Source organism: Chelonus insularis, unplaced genomic scaffold, assembly GCF_013357705.1.
Source record: "Chelonus insularis isolate UGA/USDA-ARS -01 unplaced genomic scaffold, ASM1335770v1 contig_76_pilon, whole genome shotgun sequence".
In the NCBI taxonomy this organism is placed as follows: Eukaryota; Metazoa; Arthropoda; class Insecta; order Hymenoptera; family Braconidae; genus Chelonus; species Chelonus insularis.
This window is the reverse complement of record NW_023276741.1, coordinates 207,364-227,526: the sequence shown is the minus strand read 5'-3', so window position 1 is coordinate 227,526 and position 20,163 is coordinate 207,364. Positions and strand designations below refer to the sequence as shown.

The 20,163-nt window shown below is 26.2% G+C and overlaps 4 protein-coding genes across 7 annotated transcripts in view; 3 read left to right on the top strand and 1 right to left on the bottom strand.

Moving 5' to 3' along the window:
- Positions 1-88: 88 nt before the first annotated feature.
- On the bottom strand, positions 89-3,390 carry LeuRS-m (Leucyl-tRNA synthetase, mitochondrial). The gene is made up of 4 exons (XM_035090400.1): positions 3,037-3,390; positions 1,122-2,967; positions 567-1,048; positions 89-502 (listed from the first exon to the last, which is right to left on the bottom strand). Exons 1-4 carry the CDS (start codon positions 3,139-3,141, stop codon positions 272-274), a joined length of 2,664 nt encoding a protein of 887 aa, XP_034946291.1. The 5' UTR covers positions 3,142-3,390; the 3' UTR covers positions 89-271.
- Positions 3,391-3,640: 250 nt separating this feature from the next.
- RpL13 (ribosomal protein L13) lies at positions 3,641-5,036 on the top strand. The gene is made up of 4 exons (XM_035090404.1): positions 3,641-3,700; positions 4,032-4,181; positions 4,374-4,623; positions 4,701-5,036. The coding sequence occupies exons 2-4, from the start codon at positions 4,039-4,041 to the stop codon at positions 4,971-4,973; spliced, it is 666 nt and encodes a 221-aa protein (XP_034946295.1). The 5' UTR covers positions 3,641-3,700; positions 4,032-4,038; the 3' UTR covers positions 4,974-5,036.
- Positions 5,037-6,219: 1,183 nt separating this feature from the next.
- The window catches only part of LOC118071215 (membralin), a 97,430-nt gene continuing 83,486 nt past the window's right edge, over positions 6,220-20,163 (top strand). For 2 of the 4 annotated variants that reach the window (XM_035090259.1, XM_035090256.1), the window contains exons 1-8: positions 6,220-6,349; positions 7,253-7,808; positions 8,382-8,617; positions 8,757-8,967; positions 9,039-9,174; positions 9,461-9,704; positions 9,902-9,992; positions 14,894-14,951. In XM_035090259.1, the coding sequence (XP_034946150.1) occupies positions 7,458-7,808; positions 8,382-8,617; positions 8,757-8,967; positions 9,039-9,174; positions 9,461-9,704; positions 9,902-9,992; positions 14,894-14,951 (1,327 nt within the window). In that variant the 5' untranslated portion in view covers positions 6,220-6,349; positions 7,253-7,457. The remainder of the gene's footprint in view (positions 6,350-7,252; positions 7,809-8,381; positions 8,618-8,756; positions 8,968-9,038; positions 9,175-9,460; positions 9,705-9,901; positions 9,993-14,893; positions 14,952-20,163) is intronic. The other 2 variants (XM_035090258.1, XM_035090257.1) reach the window with 2 other exon arrangements.
- LOC118071216 (cytochrome P450 9e2-like) lies at positions 15,978-18,501 on the top strand. Its single transcript, XM_035090260.1, has 2 exons — positions 15,978-16,104; positions 16,180-18,501. Exon 2 carries the CDS (start codon positions 16,201-16,203, stop codon positions 17,728-17,730), a length of 1,530 nt encoding a protein of 509 aa, XP_034946151.1. The 5' UTR covers positions 15,978-16,104; positions 16,180-16,200; the 3' UTR covers positions 17,731-18,501.

The window sequence follows — 20,163 nt, the reverse complement described above, 5'->3', positions numbered from 1 at the left end:
TTGTGATTGGTTTGAAAAGTCAAACAGTTTGGTGTAAAATAAATAAAACTTATGAGATAATTGTAGAAAAATTATTGATAATAATTAATATAATTAATTGGTGAATACGATATAGTTTTTTTTTTTAATTTTACTTAAAAAATGTTTTTAGTAGGTTTTACAGCTGATTGATTTATCGTATATATGTATGTTTTTTTACATAAATAAATTATTTGCAGATACATTATAAAAACGTACTTTTTATTTACAATAAAAAGGATGATTTATATATTTATATACTTTCTTCATTTTTTAAATTTGGACTGGGTAGTTTTTCAGATTTAAATTGTATAATTGCATCACCACCTGGTTTAGATAAAAATTGAACATCAATTATTTTATGTTTTTTTATAATATTTCGAAATTTATCCGACTTATGAGCAAAATCTGTAGCTTCTTTAACAGAAATTTGCTCTAAAATGTATCGTGAGACTTTAATTTTATCCACTTCTTGTGTACCAATCTACAACAAAAAAAATTATTAAATGAATTATTGTGATAGTTGATGAAATTTATCAGATACCTACACGAATATGCAAATTAAGCTTGTAATTCATATCAACTTCTGGCCATCTTTGTTCAAGAACATCTTTTTCTCTATTCATGAATGGATCATTATCTATTAAAAAGTATGGAGCTGAGCAAAATCCACTCCATAATTCTGAAGCAAAACGTGGAGCTATAGGAGCAAGCATGATAATTTGTGTTGCTAAAGTACGTTCAAACTCTGGACTCGATATTAAACATCGTAAAGATATTTTTCTCAAACTATTCGTTAATCCTTGCATTTTAGAGATAGCGACACTCAATTGTTGTGATCCAATCATGTTAAATGTTACACCTTTTATATAATAATTTCTAGAATCATATAGGTATAAGTCATCTTTCTTTATTGATTCTAAATCGTTGATTTTTTCTGGTTCATTTTCTAACACTTTTTGTCGATTTTTTATAAAATGACGAATTGATAACCATAAACGTTGTTGCCAATTGAAAATTCCCTGAAAAGCTAAAATTTTTTTAAATATATTTAATTAATAAAATTTCATTCAAATTATTTGTTAGTAACTTATAATTTTTACTTTCATCTGTCCAATTTCTAGGCGACGTAGGTGCAAAGTCTGCAAGCATAATGAGTCTGGTAGTATCTGAACCATATTCATTAAACATATTTATTGGATCAGTTCCGTTATATTTAGATTTTGACATTTTTTCCCAGGCAACTACAACTGGATTGTTTGTTTTTTTTTCAACAAAATTTGTTCCACATTGTTCGATTTCATTGAGTTTTAAATATTTTCCACTACTTTTCACACGAAAACTTTTTCCCATTACCATTCCTTGGACTAACAGCTGAATAAATGGTTCTCGTGTTGGCAAAAGACCTTCAGAGTGAAGAAAGTGATTAATAAATCGTGCATAATATAAATGAAGAGCTGCGTGCTCTTTTCCACCTATATATAAATCTACAGGTAAATACTTTGCAGCTTTTTTTTTAGAGAACATTTCTTTGGTATTATTTGAATCAATATATCTCATGAAATACCATGAACTGTCAACAAATGTATCCATTGTATCAGCCTCTCTAACTGCTTCACTATTACATTTAGGACATGAAGTTTTTAACCATTCAAGTGCTTCTCGAAGATTAGGAATTTTAGAATTGCAATTAATTTGTTTAGGTAATAGTACAGGTAATTGATCTCTTGGAACTGGAATTGTACCACAGTTTTCACAATGTATTATAGGAATAGGAGTTCCCCAATATCTTTGGCGAGAAATTAACCAATCTTTTAATGTTGAACTGACAGGAAATCCACCAATACCTTTCATTTGAGCTTCTTTCATCACTTGGAAACGTTTTTTATTCATTTTTTTTTCATCATTAATATAATCTACATAATCAAAATGAATATTGTTCGATTTACAAAATTCAGCATCACTTTCAGAAATGCAAGGAATCCCTAAATAATTATCACGAAGTCTTGAAAATTCAATAGAATTTATATAATAGATGGGTAATTTTTTATTATTAAATGGATTGATAACTTGAGCATTTAAATACTGACTGGAAATTTCATTAAAATCTTTTATTTTTGATGTAGCTAGAAAGTTAGATTTTGAAACAGCTACGAATTTTGCATGTTCTATCAATTCCGGTCTATCAGTCCAGAGATTAAGAGTTTGCGGTTTTTCAGGAAGATCACTAATTAGTTGAAATTCAATTGATATTCCATTACATTCACCAATCCAGTGTTTTTGAATTTTAATTACATCTCGCCATTCTTGAAGAAGAGGGTCATTGAGACCATCTAGAAGAGATTTTGCAAAAGCAGTAGTTTTAATAAACCATTGTTTAAATAATTTTTTTTCTACTTTAGCATGTGATCTCCAAGATTTTCCATTTTGATCGACCTGTTCATCAGCCAAAACTGTTTTGTCGATTGGATCCCAATTTACGAAAGCTTCTTTTTGATATGCTAATCTACGATCATAAAGTTTTAGGAATAATTCTTGAGTCCACCGATAATAGCTTGGATCACAAGTTGTTAATTCTCGATCCCAATCGAAATCACAACCCATTAAATGCAATTGATTTTTCATGTTGGAGATATTCTTAGCTGTCCACTCGTGTGGATCAATATTTCGTTCTAGAGCAGCATTTTCAGCTGGTAAACCAAAAGCATCCCAACCCATAGGGTGGATAACATTTTTTCCATGCATTCTATGGAATCTTGATACAGCATCACTTATTGCATACACCCTTACGTGACCCATGTGTAGAGATCCTGATGGATATGGAAACATTGATAGAACATAATATTTATTTTCATTGTTTGTTGAATTATCTTCAACTCTTTTCATAAATATTTTGTCTTTCCAATAATCTTCAATTTTAAGTCTAATATCATTATCAATATTTAAATCCTAAAAAATTATTAAATAAAATGAATTTATTGATCAATTAAAATAATTATAACCTAAAAAATTATATACCCATAATCCTAAACCACTGGAAGCATGACGAATGATATGTTGAAAAATACGACAGTTCCAAATAAGTAATGTCGATTTGGAATAATTAAATGTAATATACTTCATATTATTTGAGTAAATTGTTCAGATTTATTTCAAATACGTTCAAAGACACAACATTTTGTGGCGATATTGAGCTCAATGCGCCAATATACTTTGTTTTCTATCTTACCTCTTTGAATTACATTCATTATTATAGAATCATACTTATTAGTAGTGAGGAGCTTGTATATAATCTGAATATTAAAATTTATCTCAAAATAATTTCTGAGAAAGTATCATTTTTAATAATACTATTTATGTAACCATAAAAGATTAATCCCAGCTGTTTCATTCTGTATCGAAAGTTTTTATTATATAGATATATTTAAATTACCCCGCCAAAATACTTGAGTCAAAAACTTTTCCGTTCGTTTTGTACAAATCCATAAAATTTGATTAAATAATGATTATGAATTGATTGGATATATTCAAAAATGAATATTATTATTTAATGTATAAATAAATTTTCCATCAGAGTAAAAATATATGTATAACAAGTTTAAACTTTTTTTGATTATTCAGTATTAATTCCGTTTTGAAAAAATTTCTGTCCTTTTCCGCTGTGCGCTGTATAAACAAGCTGGTAAGAGTTCAATTGTTAAAAATTAATCCTCTTTTATAAGAACAATCTAAAACATTTATGAATAAAAATATTGCTTTTATGCTTATATGTAAATCCATTATAATATGTGAACTCACATATTAAAATATAATGTTTTAAGTAAGAATTTTATTATAACCTTAGTGACACTTGACAGAGGTTAGGTACTTCATCTTGTTGATTAAACAAAAATTAAATTATTTATTTGAGTTAAATAAGAAAATTTTCAATGTTTACTGACTTCATATTTTAAAGCAGTTCATCATCATTAACTGACAAACATGTAATAGAATAAAATTTTATTTCTCTTCAGCTTCAAGATGGGTAAGCGAAATAATATGATCCCAAATGGACACTTCCACAAGGATTGGCAAAGATTTGTTAAAACTTGGTTCAATCAACCTGCTCGAAAACTCAGAAGAAAGCAAAAACGTGTTATGAAAGCTCGGGCTCTGGCTCCTAGGTGAGTGGTTTGTTTACTAAGTGTTTATTAAAGTTTTGTAACAGTATATAAAAATGTCAAAAATAGATAAATGACAAGAATGTTTTTTGTGTTTTTTAGTGTGATTCTTTACTAAGAATACAACTGTTAATTAATATTCTTAAAATTATGAAAATGACATTTTTGGTATCACTTTAAATGTATATTTTCCAGGCCTGTAAACCGTATTAGGCCAGTAGTACACTGTCCAACATTCCGGTATCATACAAAAGTTCGTGCAGGTCGTGGTTTTACTTTAGAAGAATTAAAAGCTGCCGGATTTAATAAAAATTATGCCAGAACTATCGGTATTCCTGTAGATCCTAGAAGACGTAATAAATCAGTGGAGTCTCTTCAAGTAAATGCACAAAGATTGAAGGAATATCGAGCAAAACTAATCCTCTTTCCAATTAATGAAAAGAAGGTTTGTTTAATGTTTCAATCAATAAATTAAATTAAAAAATTACCTTTTTACTACTAAATTTTTTATACTATTTACAGCTAAGAAAAGGTGATGCTACCGAAGAAGAACGCAAAGTTGCTACGCAGTTTAAAGGTGACATTATGCCGATTCGCCAGAAAGCTTCACTTAAATCTAAAGCTCGTGTTATTACTGAAGAAGAAAAGAAATTTTCTGCTTATATTACTCTTCGTAAAGCAAGAGCTGATGCAAGATTAGTTGGAATTCGGGCTAAACGTGTTAAAGATGCTGCAGAAAACCCCGATGATGTCACTAAAGTACCTGCAGCTAAAGAAAAGAAAACTAAGAAGTAAACAAAATTCAATTTTAACATTTATTATATAAATAAATAAAACGGTATTTCGTTTACACAAAAATTTTGTCAATTTTTTTAATACTGATAATTAGTTATTATTCTATTTTCAGCGTTACAGTTAATTTTGTACAATAAAGGTTGATGCAAATTTTTTTCAATAGAAATAATTTCAAAATGATTAACTAATTTGAAGAGATTACAATTTTATTAAAAGTTTTAATCAATTATGCAACGACGAAGAAATATCAATAAACTTGAATATGCTATAAATAAGTGCCAGTTAACTTCATACTTCAAATTTTAATATTTTTGGGCGTTAAAATATTAATTTTTTGTAGCAGAACTTGTATTTCCACTTTAATAGGCTGTGTTCATTGTATTATTAATTTGATTTCCTATAAAAGAAAATTGTGATGGAGCTTTAATTTCAAATACCACTAACTTTGTTTTCTGTTACTTCGAAAAACTTTAATAGATTTAAAAAAGAAGATTAATGCCTTTTTTATAGAATAGTTTAGACTACAATAATTAATAATAGTTTTATTACATAACAATATTTTTATTACAAGGTATTTATTACACTACATAATTTTTTTACGAAACTTTGAAGAAACATATTCAAATAAATGTTAAAAAACTTAGTCTTGTAGTTAATTATTATTGGTTTGAATGAAGAGAAAAGTGAACTTTGATTTCGAATAACTCGAGTTCTCAACGGTAAATTGATTTTTTTTCTTTAAAACAAACTTTTTATTTTCTAGTAATCTTTAATTCCAAAGCAGTAAAAAAATTTTTAAGAAAAGTTAAACTCAATCGAAATACCTCCATTCAATGATAGATAAATTAGGCTGTATATGTATTTATGATCGAATTGGATTCATAAATGTTAACAATTATATTCTAAATTGTTTAAAAACTTTAAAACAGTTTGTAAAAATAGTAAGAAATATACATGTTGAAATAGAAATGGAAGTTAATACTATAAAATGTATTTGGATAATTGTTAAAAAATTTTATTAATGAGTTTCTTTTTGTAAATAAACTTATTAATTTTGGAAAAGGTTTACTAATTAAGTCTGTAATAGGTAATTTATCTGCAAGCATGCAAATCACCATAGAACACTGCTTTACCGATAAAACAGTATTCTTTACTACAGACATCTTGTGGTCAGAGTACCAATTAAAAATTCCTGGCGTTACGAAAAAGCCACTTCTGGGTTTCTAGGTAAGACAGTATTCTTTGGTTCGAAAAACGATTGACAATATGGTTGATATGTCGCGCTGGAACTTGCATTAGAGTGAGACACGAGTGTGTCAAAACATAGAACAATGAAGTGAAACTTCTACGTTTAATCCAAATAAAAATTTACGTAGGTAATTGAATATTTTTTATAATAATCTATATAAACTAAGTATTATAAAAAACAACATCAGCATAAAATCATAAATGTGTATCGTAAGTAAATAACGTCACAATGTATTTGACTTGTTAACGTAATGATATCGTTATTATTGTTAAAATATAAATACACGAAAAGGTAGTAAGGCAGCACATAATAATATCATCAAACTTTTTTATAATTAATGACAAACTTTGCTTAGCCATTAAAAAGGACATTGAAATTCCGATTATTTATTCACGTATTCAAGTATTCCTTTATGTTTTTATTACGTAACCTTTACATTTTCACTTTCACATTAGTTCCGAGTTCTTTTTTCTAATTATTACTTTCAAAACAATTTATTTTACATGTTGCATGTGGGATAAAGTAAACACATTATTTTTGTATATTTATTGTAGATAATGTAACTAAAGAATCAGTTTTACAGTTTTATCTTTTCACATTCAAACTGCATTATTGAATTAAATTTTTTTGAAAACATTTTAATGAAATTCACTATTACATATTTTGATTCTTTAAACAATTTCTTACAAAATCAATCTTTTGTGGCTTACTAAAACAAACATCGATGCTCTACAACTTTGATACAAATAATATCTGCTCATTATCTAGACTCAAGTGACAAAAATTATTCATATTTTTATTTTTTTATAAAATGAAACAAAAATCATTAACAGTTTTTGTAATAATAGGGTGAAGATTCACTCTGATGAATATTTAATTGTTATGAGTCATGAATTATTGTTGAGAACTAATTATGATAATATAGATGTTTTTGTAATTCAATGTTGAGCTGTTTCTAAAAAATCATATTTTTATTTTCTTTGTTTTTCACTATAGAAATTAAATAAAATTTTTTTTATTTTTCTTACAGAAAGAATCAATTGGAGATGTCAAATAATGAATTCGAAACCGAGTTGATCAAGAATCTAATAATTGAAAATCATATAATTTTATATATTAGTTGCTACATAGAACGCACATTGGATTGTAAAAAAAATTTATTGTGTTGATAGCGATTTATTTAATATATTAATTAAAAAGTGTTAATAGGAGACACATATTTGGAAACACCCAAAATGTCGACAGAAAATGTTACAACTGCACCAATAAATAATAATAACAATAATATTATAAATAATAATATTATCAATAATAATAATACGACGACCAATAATATTATGAATAGTAATAATAGCAATAATAATAGTCAGAATAGTGCAGTGACAGAAAACCATAGCATAGTAGGGGCAATAGCTCCTAGCTTGATTAATCGAGCAAGAAACAATAATAATAACAACAATCAAAATGCATTGTATCACATGAGGGACAGACTTTTTCATGCTTTGTTTATTAAAGCTGCTTTGGCTTATGCAAGGACATTTCCTAAGCCTGTAAGAAGATTTATAGAATTCATAGTTTTATTGAAGGTAAATTTTAATCATTTAGAAATTTATTTTTTATGCAGGTTTGATTTTTTAGCAGTTTAAATATAGTTCGATGTTGTATTCTTGTTAGCCATTATATTAAACTTATGTTTTAAATTAGAAAAATCAATATAACGTTACGAATAAGAAATGTTTATTATAATTATATTAATATAATCATACATGTTTATTTCAATCTTTTTTAAAACCAAATTCGAATTTTTAGTTTTTTGGAATAGAATAGAATTAAAAATCTCTTTCTTATAAATTATAAAATTCTACTTCGCTTTTATATTATAAAACATATTTTATTATATTAAAATTTAAATGATTGTATAATATCTATACATTACATTTTTCACTGTATTACGTAAAATAATAATTAAGGTTTGAGATTATCATATTCAATCTTGGATTATTTTAGACTACTTTACTTAATAAACTAAAGTTAGTGAAGTAAGTCATTTTATTTGCAACAATTTTATATTCTCATTATTAGTTGTAAATAATATTATTATAATGAGTATTACTGATTTATTGATTATCTTTTTACTGAATGATTTTTTTTTATTGCAGGCAATAATGGCATTTTTTGTGATGGCGTATATACACATAGTATTTTCACGAGCTCCTACCAATTGTTTAGAACACATAAGAAATGATTGGCCTCGAGACGGTATTTTAAGGGTAGAAATCCTAAGAAATGGAGCAGAAGATTATAGCATAGAAAAGAGTTACGCTAAGGAGGAAAAACTGAGACAGGAAAAAGTCGATGATTTAAGTAGTGTTCTTGAAATATTTGGTAGAGATGGGTAAGATTTAGTATTATAGTTAATAATATTATGACAATGAATTTTGTTTATTTTTTTTTTTACATATTTTCTTAGTTTTAATTAGTATTATTACAATAATGAATTTTTTTGCACATTAAATTATTTCGTATCCCATTAGGTTTATTAATATTGAACCATCAGCAGTTGATGAAGGAAGAATTGTTGGTGATACTGATCATGATCGACAAAATATAAAAAATGTCGATGAAAAAATTCAAGTATCGACAATTTCTGAAACTTTAAGTCAAAATTTAGAAATCGCAAATGTTAGCGTAAGTCCGTCATTATCGACTAATATATGGGATGGATTTATAACCGATTCACAAAAAGTAAGATTTACTAAATGTTAAAAAAATTCAAATAAATCAACGAATAATATCGAATATGTTATTATTTAAAGGAATCAGTTCGTTTTATTGAAACCGGATCGGAAAATATTGTTAATCAGACAACAAACTTTGACTTAAATACAGATAAAAGTGTTGTTGAATCTCTTGAAGATCAGGATTCTGAAGTAGAAAAACAAGTGAGGCCAGGTAAAAAGAATATATTTGATGTTTTATTTAATATTTAAAATTTATTTTATTGAATTCTTTTTGTCATTAATTTTTTGTCATAAAATGTTGAACTGAATTTTTTAAGCTTATCAATTAAATAATATGTTTAACTGAAACTGATTTAATGTCATTACATCATTAATAATCATAAAAAAAGTTGAATAGTAAATTAAGCAAACTTAAATAAATGGAATCATAAATAAAAGAGCAGTCAAAGCATATATTATCATAATTTTCTCAGTAACTTCTCTTAAACATGAGTTAGTATTTTCAGAAGATGAATACATTGTCGAGTATTCACTGGAGTACGGCTTTCTACGATTGTCTCCAGCAGTTCGTCAACGACTGAATATTCCTGTGAAAATTGTTACGTTGGATCCGCTCAATGACAAATGTTTCGGTGATGCATTTTCAAGACTCATACTTGATGAATTGCTTGGCTACGATGATCTTCTTATGGCAAGCATAAAGACTTTAGCTGAACATGAAGACAATAAAGGATTTCTACGGTAATATTATAAAAAATATTTAAACTTGTAACTTGTCTATTTGTGTATTTTATATTAGAAAGAAGTTAATATGAAAATTAATTGTCATAAACATTCAATATTAACAAAATAATAAATCATGCAAATTGTAATGAGATAAAATTAAAATATATTATTGCGAATTGTTCGTTACTATGATACAATATTTTTTCTTGTAGTAATGTCGTTACCGGTGAACATTACCGTTTTGTGAGCATGTGGATGGCCCGAACTTCGTATTTGGCTGCATTCTTTATCATGCTTGTATTTGTAAGTAAATTTCAATTATATATATATGTGTAATAATAGTAACAAATCATAATATTATTAAGAGCTGGGTATAACATTTTATGAACTCGGAATAATAATGCATAAATCAGGTAAAAATTCGTTAGAATGTAATACTGAAACAAATTAAATAGTTAAATTCATCAAATAGGGCTTATAATATGTAACAAGAAAGTTGAATAATTGAAAAATTTCATATTATAATTTTTTTTTTAAACAATAAAAAACTTCTTCTAGATTTACGCTACAGAAAGAACATTTAGTGATTACTATTAGAATTTTAACAATAGAGAAAATTTATAAATATTTGATTTTTAAATATAATTAACATTATAAAAAATTAAAATTAAGTAACATGATAAGTGCATTTTCAAAGTTTAATAATAATAATAATCATCATAATAAAGTTTATAATATTCGATTTGAATTCTAATAAATATAAATAAATTTATAACATTATAATCATTATTTATTAATAGAAAATAATAATTAATTATGATTATAATTGAAACATAATATATAAATATGAAAAAATGATCACAATTATCGATGTATAACTAAGGAAAAACTATTTCATATTAGTCACATAATTTAATCGATAATTGTTATTTAATTAAAAATAATTAATTAATGGAATCTAAAAGTAGCTTAATAAATGTCAATAGATGAGAACATACATAAGTAGGAGAAACACAATAACTTTTTAATAAAAGAGGGTTGTTAGAGAAGTAGTGATAAAAATACAGTAGAAATGAAAAGTGAGGGTGAGTTGCAAATTATTAGACATCATCGTGGACGATTGATACGCAGGGGTTTTAATCAAACGGCTTTTTCTGCCATGAATTCACGCAACAACGTTGGAAAGCGTAAGAGGATATGGCAATCAATTCAAACTAACCACCTACCGCCCGTTGCCCAGGAGGTTGGTCATAGCGAGTGAAAGATAGAGAGTGAGGTAAAACCTCGAGCTTGGTACTCTCTCGACCCCGCGCTTGTGACCCTCTGCTGACAGTTGAACCGCTCGTGTATAAATCAACGTTATTAGGGGGCATCATATTCGTCGTTGCAAGCCCCAAGCTGGTCATTTTGTATCAAATTATCGTGAAATATGCGTAAGCTTGACGCCAACGAGCTTGTGAGATGAAAAAAAAAATATTTGGGTGTTTGATATGGTTATTTATTGTATATATAACTCTGGAAAAATTTATTTCACTTTTCTTATACACTTTTCTTTCACATGCATTTAGCGTTTTTTATTTATTTATGAAACTAATGAGAAAACGATTAATTTTAAATAGCAATTAATTTATAAAAATTATGGTATCACAAATATCAGTTAGTTATCTCAATTGCAGTATTTCAATTATTTTATCACTTTGTTAAAATTCCTGTTTTTTTAATATCTGAATTCAAAGTACATATCAGCTTTAAGCTATTAACTATATTTTTTCAATTTTATATTACCGATTGAATTTATAGGAATATTTATCATTTTTATTTCTGACTAATTTTATGTTTGGATGTAAAACGGTAAATTTTTTTGTTATTAATTTTTATTATGCACAATAAATTAATTAAATGATAAAATGTATAATTTATTATTTGATTAATATTGACAAAGTAATTTATTTTTTGATTATTTTAATTTTGATTTGAAAAAATGTCTCTTATGACTGAATAAACTATTTTGCTAAATTATTGCTTTTATAAAAACACCATGGTACTTAGAATTTAAATCTACCATGCTTTTAATAGATAAATTTTATTGATTACTGTAAAGAACATAAAAATTTTCAAATATTTTAATATAAAATCTTTATTCAATATAAAAATAACAATGGTGATAAATAAATATCCAAATCAATATAATATTAGTATTAATACTAAAAAAGAATTCCACCAACTAAACAGTTAAACTGCATTCTATTTCTTGAAAGAAAAAATCTCTTGTTTGTAAACTTGTACAATAAATAATTGTTCGATAAAGAAATTGTTTTCATTTGAAAATAAATTTAAAAAAAATAAATTTATCTTTATAAAAAAAAATTCGTAATAACATTCAATTATTATTATGTGCTTTTTATATAAATATACAAATATAATAGATAAAAACAAACATGTGTATTAGATAAGACATTAAATTTGAACAGTCAATAAAATATTTGTAAACGTAAAATTTTTTCGTCCTGTTATAAAATAATATAAGAAAATTAGTACTTATCCCCTTATAAATTAAAATCAAAACAATTGTTCACTCTTTCCAATATTGGCTAAATTATATCACAAATGATTTTTTCTCCAAATAACAAGTGAATATATTACTAAATAATCAGAAGGCTGGTTTATAGTTGAAACAATAGCTTAATTAAGAAAATTTTATAATTACTTAATTCTATCTAATTAAGTTAGTAAATCTACATTTAGAAGTTTTATTCATAAAAGTTTTTTTTTAGTTTACATAGTTATATAATTTATGATATAAGTATGCATATTGAATATTAATAACAAAAAAGTATTATATTTTATTTTAAATAACAATAATTTAAAATTGCTTGGACATGACATATTTTAATATGGAAATCTAAAAATTTCTATAATCCCAGTTGAGGAAATCCCAGGGGAAATGTTTCTCTTATATGAGTTGTCACGTGTTAGTACACGTGAATTTGCAACTGCCAACACGATATGGTAGTTCATTTATTGTCACTGGTCACGTGGCCGGGACTGTTGTCGAAGGATACGCTATCTTGTCTTACAATTAAAAGTTTTTTTTTCTTTTTTTTTTTGATTCATTGTACAGATCTTTTTGTCGTATTATATACATATAGATGTGATACTCGTTATTTTTTTTACCGAAATACTGTTTGACACTTTTGTAATGTAACTACTCTTTTTTTTATTTTGAATCAATACTATCGATTAACTTTGCGCTATGGAGCAATACTTGACAGCATCACTAAAGAGAGAACGAATCATGTAGTATTTTGATTTCAAAAGCTTTTTTTGCACTTTTTACACTTTTTAAATGTTTCAGTGTTTGTTTTTACGAAAGTTTTGAACATTTAGAGATTTTTATTACAATAGTGATAAGTATGATTGATGATGAAGTACACAAAAAAAACATATTTTATTAGTAATAACAATATTATTATGAAAGTATTTTAAAATGAACAACTCGAATATTGAGTACTAGTGACTGTATCACTACTTGAATTTTTAACCAATATATAATATATTTTAATGAATTAAACTCAGCTACAAATAATTTAGTAAATAATTTACATTTTTAGATATTAATAACAATTTTTCAAACGATTAATTTTTATTAATAAAATAATGAACATATGAAGTGAGAAACGAAAAATCATTCCACCTTCAAAACGTTATATGGGCGAATCATGTTAAATGGAAAAGAATTCCCTCATTACTCGAAATCGTTGGAGTACACGGAGGGGGGGGGTAAGGTTAAGATGTGAAAATGTAGAAAGAGCATTTAAAAAAGGGCACAAAAATTGGAAGTGCAGATTTTGAGATGAAAAAATGGAAATAGTAGCGTACTTTGTATGCTGTGAACATGCAGGAGAACATGGGGGGAAAGACAACGCGGGTTACATAAAGGATTGGAGAACAGTGGAAGATAAAAAATAGTCAAAAAGCTAAAAAGCCAGTAAATACTTAAGAAACTTTGTTCATATTCTAGAGAAATTGAAAAGGCAATCAGGAATAGATTGAGACAGGGGGATGAGAAAAAGAGGTGCAGTGAATTAGAGCTAAGGTGATGAAATCGTACGCATTAAGAATATACAAAATATAAGTAAAATTAGATATTAGGCTTTAAACTTAAGATAAAATGTAAGCGGAAGTATTGTAAAAAACCCTACTGCCCAGGTTGTACAATTAAAAATAATTTATACATTATAATGAACATATGATTCACTTAAAAAGAAAAAAATTAATATGTCTATCGTTGTTGATGAATATTTTCTATTGAATATTTTAATTTTGCATAAAAAAATAAAAAAAAATACTTATTGTAAAATGGCTTGCATTAAATTTGCGGTTAAGTGATTAACGATTATTTGTGAATATTTTACAAGGAAAACTAGAGAAAAATATGATGTTAAAAATATTTATATAGATTGAGTAGATGGATACTTAAGCAAGTCGCTTTGCAAAGAGTTTGTTAGTTGAGAATAACAGATTATCTAATGCAGGGCGACAGGTGCCTGTTAAATTCACGCTGCTTGCAATTCAATTGTATTATTCGTTTCTCCCGGAAACCGATAGCACCGACGAGAGCAGCTTGCAATTTGTCACAAGCAATGCCTGGGTGAAGTTAACGAAATGAAATTGTTCTCCATTTGAAAATCTCACTGAGATTGCTCTACGTAAAATTCCCAGAATTCAATTAAATATATATTTCATCATTAATTTCCTTTATGTATCAAGTATAACCATTGAAGAGAGTTGAACGTTTTCTTAGTTTAATTTATCACAGGATAAATTAAGCAAATTTTAATAATTAATATTATGTTATTGACGATTGTCTAATGCAAGTTATGTCTAATAATTATATTTTAACGAATTTTTGTGAATGTAATTTTGCACTTGAAATTGTTTCAAAATTATTTTTGGATTGACAGAACAGTGATTGTAATTTATTTGAGAATAATAATTTAAAATTTAACTGTAGTTTTTTGTTTCAAGATATTAAAAATTCATTAAAATCAGTTTTATAAATTTAACTTTAGTCCTAAGGTTTTGAAAGTATATTAATGTTAAGATGATATAACAAAATTTTTCGTTAGTTTTCAAATGAATTTATTAATATATTACACGTAGGAAATTTTTCATTTTAATCATAATTAATAAATTTGTTTCAGACGGTATCCATTTCAATGTTGCTTCGGTATTCTCATCATCAGATTTTCGTTTTTATTGGTAAGTAATATGTTCAAGCTATCTGTCAATATGACAAACATGTAAATTTATGGAAAATAACTAGAAATGTGTTTTTTTTTTTATATAAAAATAAAAGGGTATATTTTCTTTAACTTTATTCATATAAAACATTGGCCTGGGTGTAACTAAAGACTAACTTTCTAGTAGAAAAAAATGTAGATACTATATGTTCTATTCATCATCATAAAAATAAATAGTATAATTTATAAATTGCAAAATTCAGCGAGATTATTTTTTTTTTCGTTTTGTAATTTAGCATAAAAGTGACTGGATCGATTCTGTTGAAAACTTAATCAGTTTTAAGTTGTGTGATTATGCGTCGAATGCAATGGGTTCTTTGTTGATATAATTTTTTGATTTCGAGATAATCGAGACGAAAAATACATAACTCCGAAGGCACATACTAACTTAGGCACATATGTGCGTACTCACACACATACAGGCGCCCACCTAAAAACTCTTGTACTCGACTCTAGGGACCTGGAAACATGGAGATATGTCAAAGTGTGGAATTCACAAAATCGGACCCACTACAATGACTTCTTACTAGGAAGTTAATAAATGAAGTACTTGAATGATAACAATAAATTAGTTTAAAGAATCAAATTTACTGATTGCCTTGTAAAATAAGGATAGAGAAAAAAAAATTGTTCAACTCATTACCTGCAATAATTGATAATAAGTACAGAAAAAAATGTCAACATAATTAATCTCGTATATATTCTGCATTTTAATATCATCCAGCATGCGTTAGCTTAATTTTGTGTATTAAATCTTGATAAACTTTTACTTTTTGTTATTTTCAATTTATTACGTATTTTTAAGTAATTGACCTTATACTCTAATTCCTTTTAGTTAAATTAGATGGGTTCATCGGAAAATAGTAAAAGTATAAGTATATTGATAATAAATAACATGTTAAATCGAAATCACGATTGCAATTTCTATTTTATATATTTATAATTTCTAAACGAATATCCCCACTTAATAGGTTACGAGCTCTCAAGTTTGTTCGATTAAGTTGTCTTTGACTCGATGTTTTTCATATCATCTTTGAGCTAGATACGTATATTAACTATTCAGAGAATGATCAACTTAACAGTCGATAGTGAACCTCACGATAAATTGATACGTAGGTGTTTTTTATAATAGTAAAAGATCAAAGTTTTTACTTTGTAGTGATTATTTTCAAAACTTAATATTTTAGAAAATTTATAAATTTACCGAAATGGAATTGATAACATTAGTGATTTTTTCAATTATTATTGGTGCTTTTGGAGCTATATTTCTACTTTACCGACAAATCACATTTTGGAAAAATAAAGGAATACCTTACGTGCCACCAATTCCAATATTTGGCTGTCTTGCGCCAGTACTTTTTCAACGACAATCATTACCAGATTTAGTTAATGAAATTTATTATAAGTTTGAAGATTTTAAATATTATGGATTAATGGATTTCAATACACCAACAATATTAATTAAAGATCCGGAATTGATCAAAGACATTTGTGTAAAGAATTTTGATTACAATCCAAATCATAAAAGTTTCATTGATGAACGATTAGATCCTATTATGTCAAAAAATGTATTTTCTTTACGTGGAGAACGTTGGAGAGAAGTTAGAAGTACTCTTAGTCCATCATTTACTGCGAGTAAAATGAAATTTATGTTCCAATTAGTATCAAAATGTTCTGAAGACTTTGTAAAGTATTTAGTTGATAATCCAGAATTAACTAAATCAATGGATATGAAGGATGCATTTACACGTTATACTAATGATGTAATAGCGACTGCTGCGTTTGGAATAAACGTTAATTCATTAACGGATCGGAATAATGAGTTTTACCTTCGTGGAAAAGATGCTACTAATTTTAAAGGACTTGCCAGATCATTAAAATTTATTTTCGGAAGGATATGTCCTCGTATTATGAGATTACTAGGTTACAAATTTTTATCACCGGAGACAAATAAATTCTTCAGTGACTTGATGACAGAAACTGTCCAGATGAGAAATGAAAAAGGTATTGTAAGGCCAGATATGATTCACTTATTAATGCAAGCTAAAAATAATGAAGCTGGAGTTGACATAAGCATTGATGATATTATTGCCCAAGCTTTTATCTTTTTTTTGGCTGGATTTGAAACATCATCCACTTACATGTGTTTTCTTTTTCATTTATTGGCTTGTCACCAGGATATTCAAGAAAGATTAAGAATAGAAATAAATTTAGCTATTTTAAAAAATGATGGTAAAATAAGCTATGATATTCTTTCGGAAATCAAGTATATGGATATGGTAATGAATGAAGCATTGAGACTTTACCCACCTGCAACATTGATTGATCGTGTTTGTATTAAAAAATTTAAATTACCTCCTCCAATGAAAGGTTATGAAGAATTAACAGTTGAGCCCGGTATGATAATGTGGATTCCAATTTTTGGGCTTCATCATGATGAAAAATACTTTCCAGATCCAGAAAAATTCGATCCTGAGCGATTTAGTGATGAAAACAAATTAAATATTAATTCTTCCACTTTTATTCCATTTGGTCTTGGTCCTAGAAAGTGTATAGGTGAAAGATTTGCTCTCATGGAGACGAAGATAATCCTTGCTCATTTATTGCAAAAGTTCACCATCAAGCCGACCGATAAGACTAAAGAGAAAATTGAGTTTGACAAGAAGAACTTTAATATTCAGTGCAAAGGGGGCACTTGGTTGAATTTACAACAGAGAAAAGAAGATTTAAGTGGATAAAGATTTTGCCTTTTTTAATGGATTAATTCTGATTGATTAAGACCTAATTATACAAATTTTTCTTTGTTAAATTCGTTTCTTTTTTTATGTTATTCATTTCTAGTATTTTTTCATCATAATTATTGTAATTAGTTACTATCTAAAATTTACTGTTTTAGCTTTCATCAGTTAATAGCTCTTAGTATTATCTTTTGAAATAATTGTAAAAACTGTATTTCGTAATAATAACCGATAAGCTCAACTGATAAACTATCTTTTATTATATTTTTTTATAACTGCATTATATATTATTTATATTACGTAAAGATACGATCAATCTTATTTTTAAAAAAATAATTTTTACAAAATTTCTAACTGTATATTGATAAGATAAGATTGTAGTTTTTTTTTATTGGACTTTATGTTGGGTACTGCGTAAAGAAATGTGGAAGGTCAATGAACACCAAGTCTAACTTGATTCGTTTTATGTGATTGAAACGGCTGTTAAGCTGAAGATTGAAACGGGATGAACTCAGAAATAATAAGGCCATGAGTGTCGTTAACACATAAGATATAATTAAAAGAAATTTTTTTTTGATATATTTTTATTAAAATTTTGAATTATAAAAAGATACAATATCCAATAAGTACTACTATCGAGGGAAAAATTAGTACATATAATTTTTATTAATTTACCATATTGTATAGTTTCTATGGTGACATATTTTTTGTTTTTTTTTCAACAATACCAAATAGTAAATAATAAACTTAGAATTTTAGCTCTATTTGTTTATAGCAAATAAATAATGTAATTTTTATATCTATAACGCAAAATTATTCTAAATGAATATTTAGTTTATGCTATTTAAAATAAATGAAATTTAATATTATAATTAATAAATATATCATTAAAAAAAAGTATTCATTGTAATAATACAAAAAAATAAACTACTCAGAGTTAGATATTGATTTATTTAAAAATTCAATGCCATATACATAATTTAAATGGAAATAACGATAATTGTTTGATTAGAAAAATCTAAAGAAAAGTGTTTTTATTACATTTATATAATAATTATTAGTTCGATTATATTCGTTGCTTGTGAAATTGGCTTGATTTGAAGTCAAATTATATATGCTTTATTGAATAATTACAAGAATAATTCACCTTTGATCATCCACATGTTTTCAAATTTCTATAATAATAAAAAAAATTTTTTTCAAATCTACCTATATTTTTCTACGCATATTGAATCATTACATCCTATTTTTTACAGTTAGCATATAATTAATAGTGATTATTTAATGAATGACTAATAAAGTTATTTTGTTAAAAGTGAAGAATAAAGTAAATGTTATACAAATAAATCATAATACGTATTTTTAAGTAAACAACGTTTATGTAATAAATTATCTGCAGTCATCGTTCAAAGATAATCGAAGATTGCAAAAATATACTTCAAAGTGTATGTATCTTATTATATGTATATACATTATGTACAATCGATTACCAAAGATTGTCAAATGGAAAATAGAAACACTAAAATGACATCAATGATAGAGTTAATGTATATATTTTTGCTTATTATAAAATTTTAATGTAATCCTTTAAAGATTTTGTTAAGTAAAATAATCTGAACTAAATAAGTAATCTCTTCTTGATAGAATTAGAATAGAAGATAAAATATTAATTAAATCTTTTTTAATACAAGATGATAAGCTCTGTTTCTTGAATACAAAAACTAAAAATTTTTTAAAAAAATATTATAAAAAAATATATTTTTAAAAATATATTGGTGTTCATAATTCAATTTTTTATTCCTTGACTGTTATGATAATATCTTAAAAGATAGCTTGGAATAATTGACACACAATTTAGTATATTAATGTGGACCATGTGTTTGAATTAAAATAAGAACTAATCTAAGAGAGGCCTGAAGTAACTACTGAGTTGAATTTTCTGTACAAGACAAAATTGCGACGGAAAAATGAACAGAGAAGAGATAGAATAGCTGCCTCGACTAATTTTGTTAGCGTCTATTTCTCTCTAGTAAACATGGGCTAGCCAGTGACATTCCAGCTTGGTTGGCTGATGTGTTATTTTGAAAAAAAAGTCAAGAAAAAACATTCATATATATATACATACCGTCTTTTGCCCTCTACCTAGGGAATTATGAAAAATTGGTTTTTAAAACGTAACACTGACTCTAGGGTCGTTTCATATTCCCTTAGCGTAAGGTAAATAAATACTTTTTCCTTTTCTCGTCTTTGTTAAGTCATTAATCTCTCCAGTAATTTTTGTTTTTACTTAAAAATATCGTTAGATAATTTTTTTTATTAATCATGTATACAAAATTTTTGTGCATAAAGAAAAATAATATAATAATTGTACGATAATAATGTAATAATAATTTTTAATAGAATAATTTTTATTTGAAACTTTAATGAAAAATT

What these genes read in the sequence shown, in the direction of transcription:
- RpL13 (XM_035090404.1), top strand. Translation starts at nt 4,039, where the DNA reads ATGGGTAAGCGAAATAATATGATCCCAAATGGACACTTCCACAAGGAT. An exon ending in GCTCGGGCTCTGGCTCCTAG is followed by an intron (nt 4,182 to 4,373) that starts GTGAGTGGTTTG and finishes TATATTTTCCAG; the next exon opens with GCCTGTAAACCGTATTAGGC. An exon ending in TTCCAATTAATGAAAAGAAG is followed by an intron (nt 4,624 to 4,700) that starts GTTTGTTTAATG and finishes TACTATTTACAG; the next exon opens with CTAAGAAAAGGTGATGCTAC.
- LOC118071216 (XM_035090260.1), top strand. Translation starts at nt 16,201, where the DNA reads ATGGAATTGATAACATTAGTGATTTTTTCAATTATTATTGGTGCTTTT.
- LeuRS-m (XM_035090400.1), bottom strand. Translation starts at nt 3,141, where the DNA reads ATGAAGTATATTACATTTAATTATTCCAAATCGACATTACTTATTTGG. An exon ending in CCAGTGGTTTAGGATTATGG is followed by an intron (nt 2,968 to 3,036) that starts GTATATAATTTT and finishes ATAATTTTTTAG; the next exon opens with GATTTAAATATTGATAATGA. An exon ending in AGCTTAATTTGCATATTCGT is followed by an intron (nt 503 to 566) that starts GTAGGTATCTGA and finishes TTTTTGTTGTAG; the next exon opens with ATTGGTACACAAGAAGTGGA.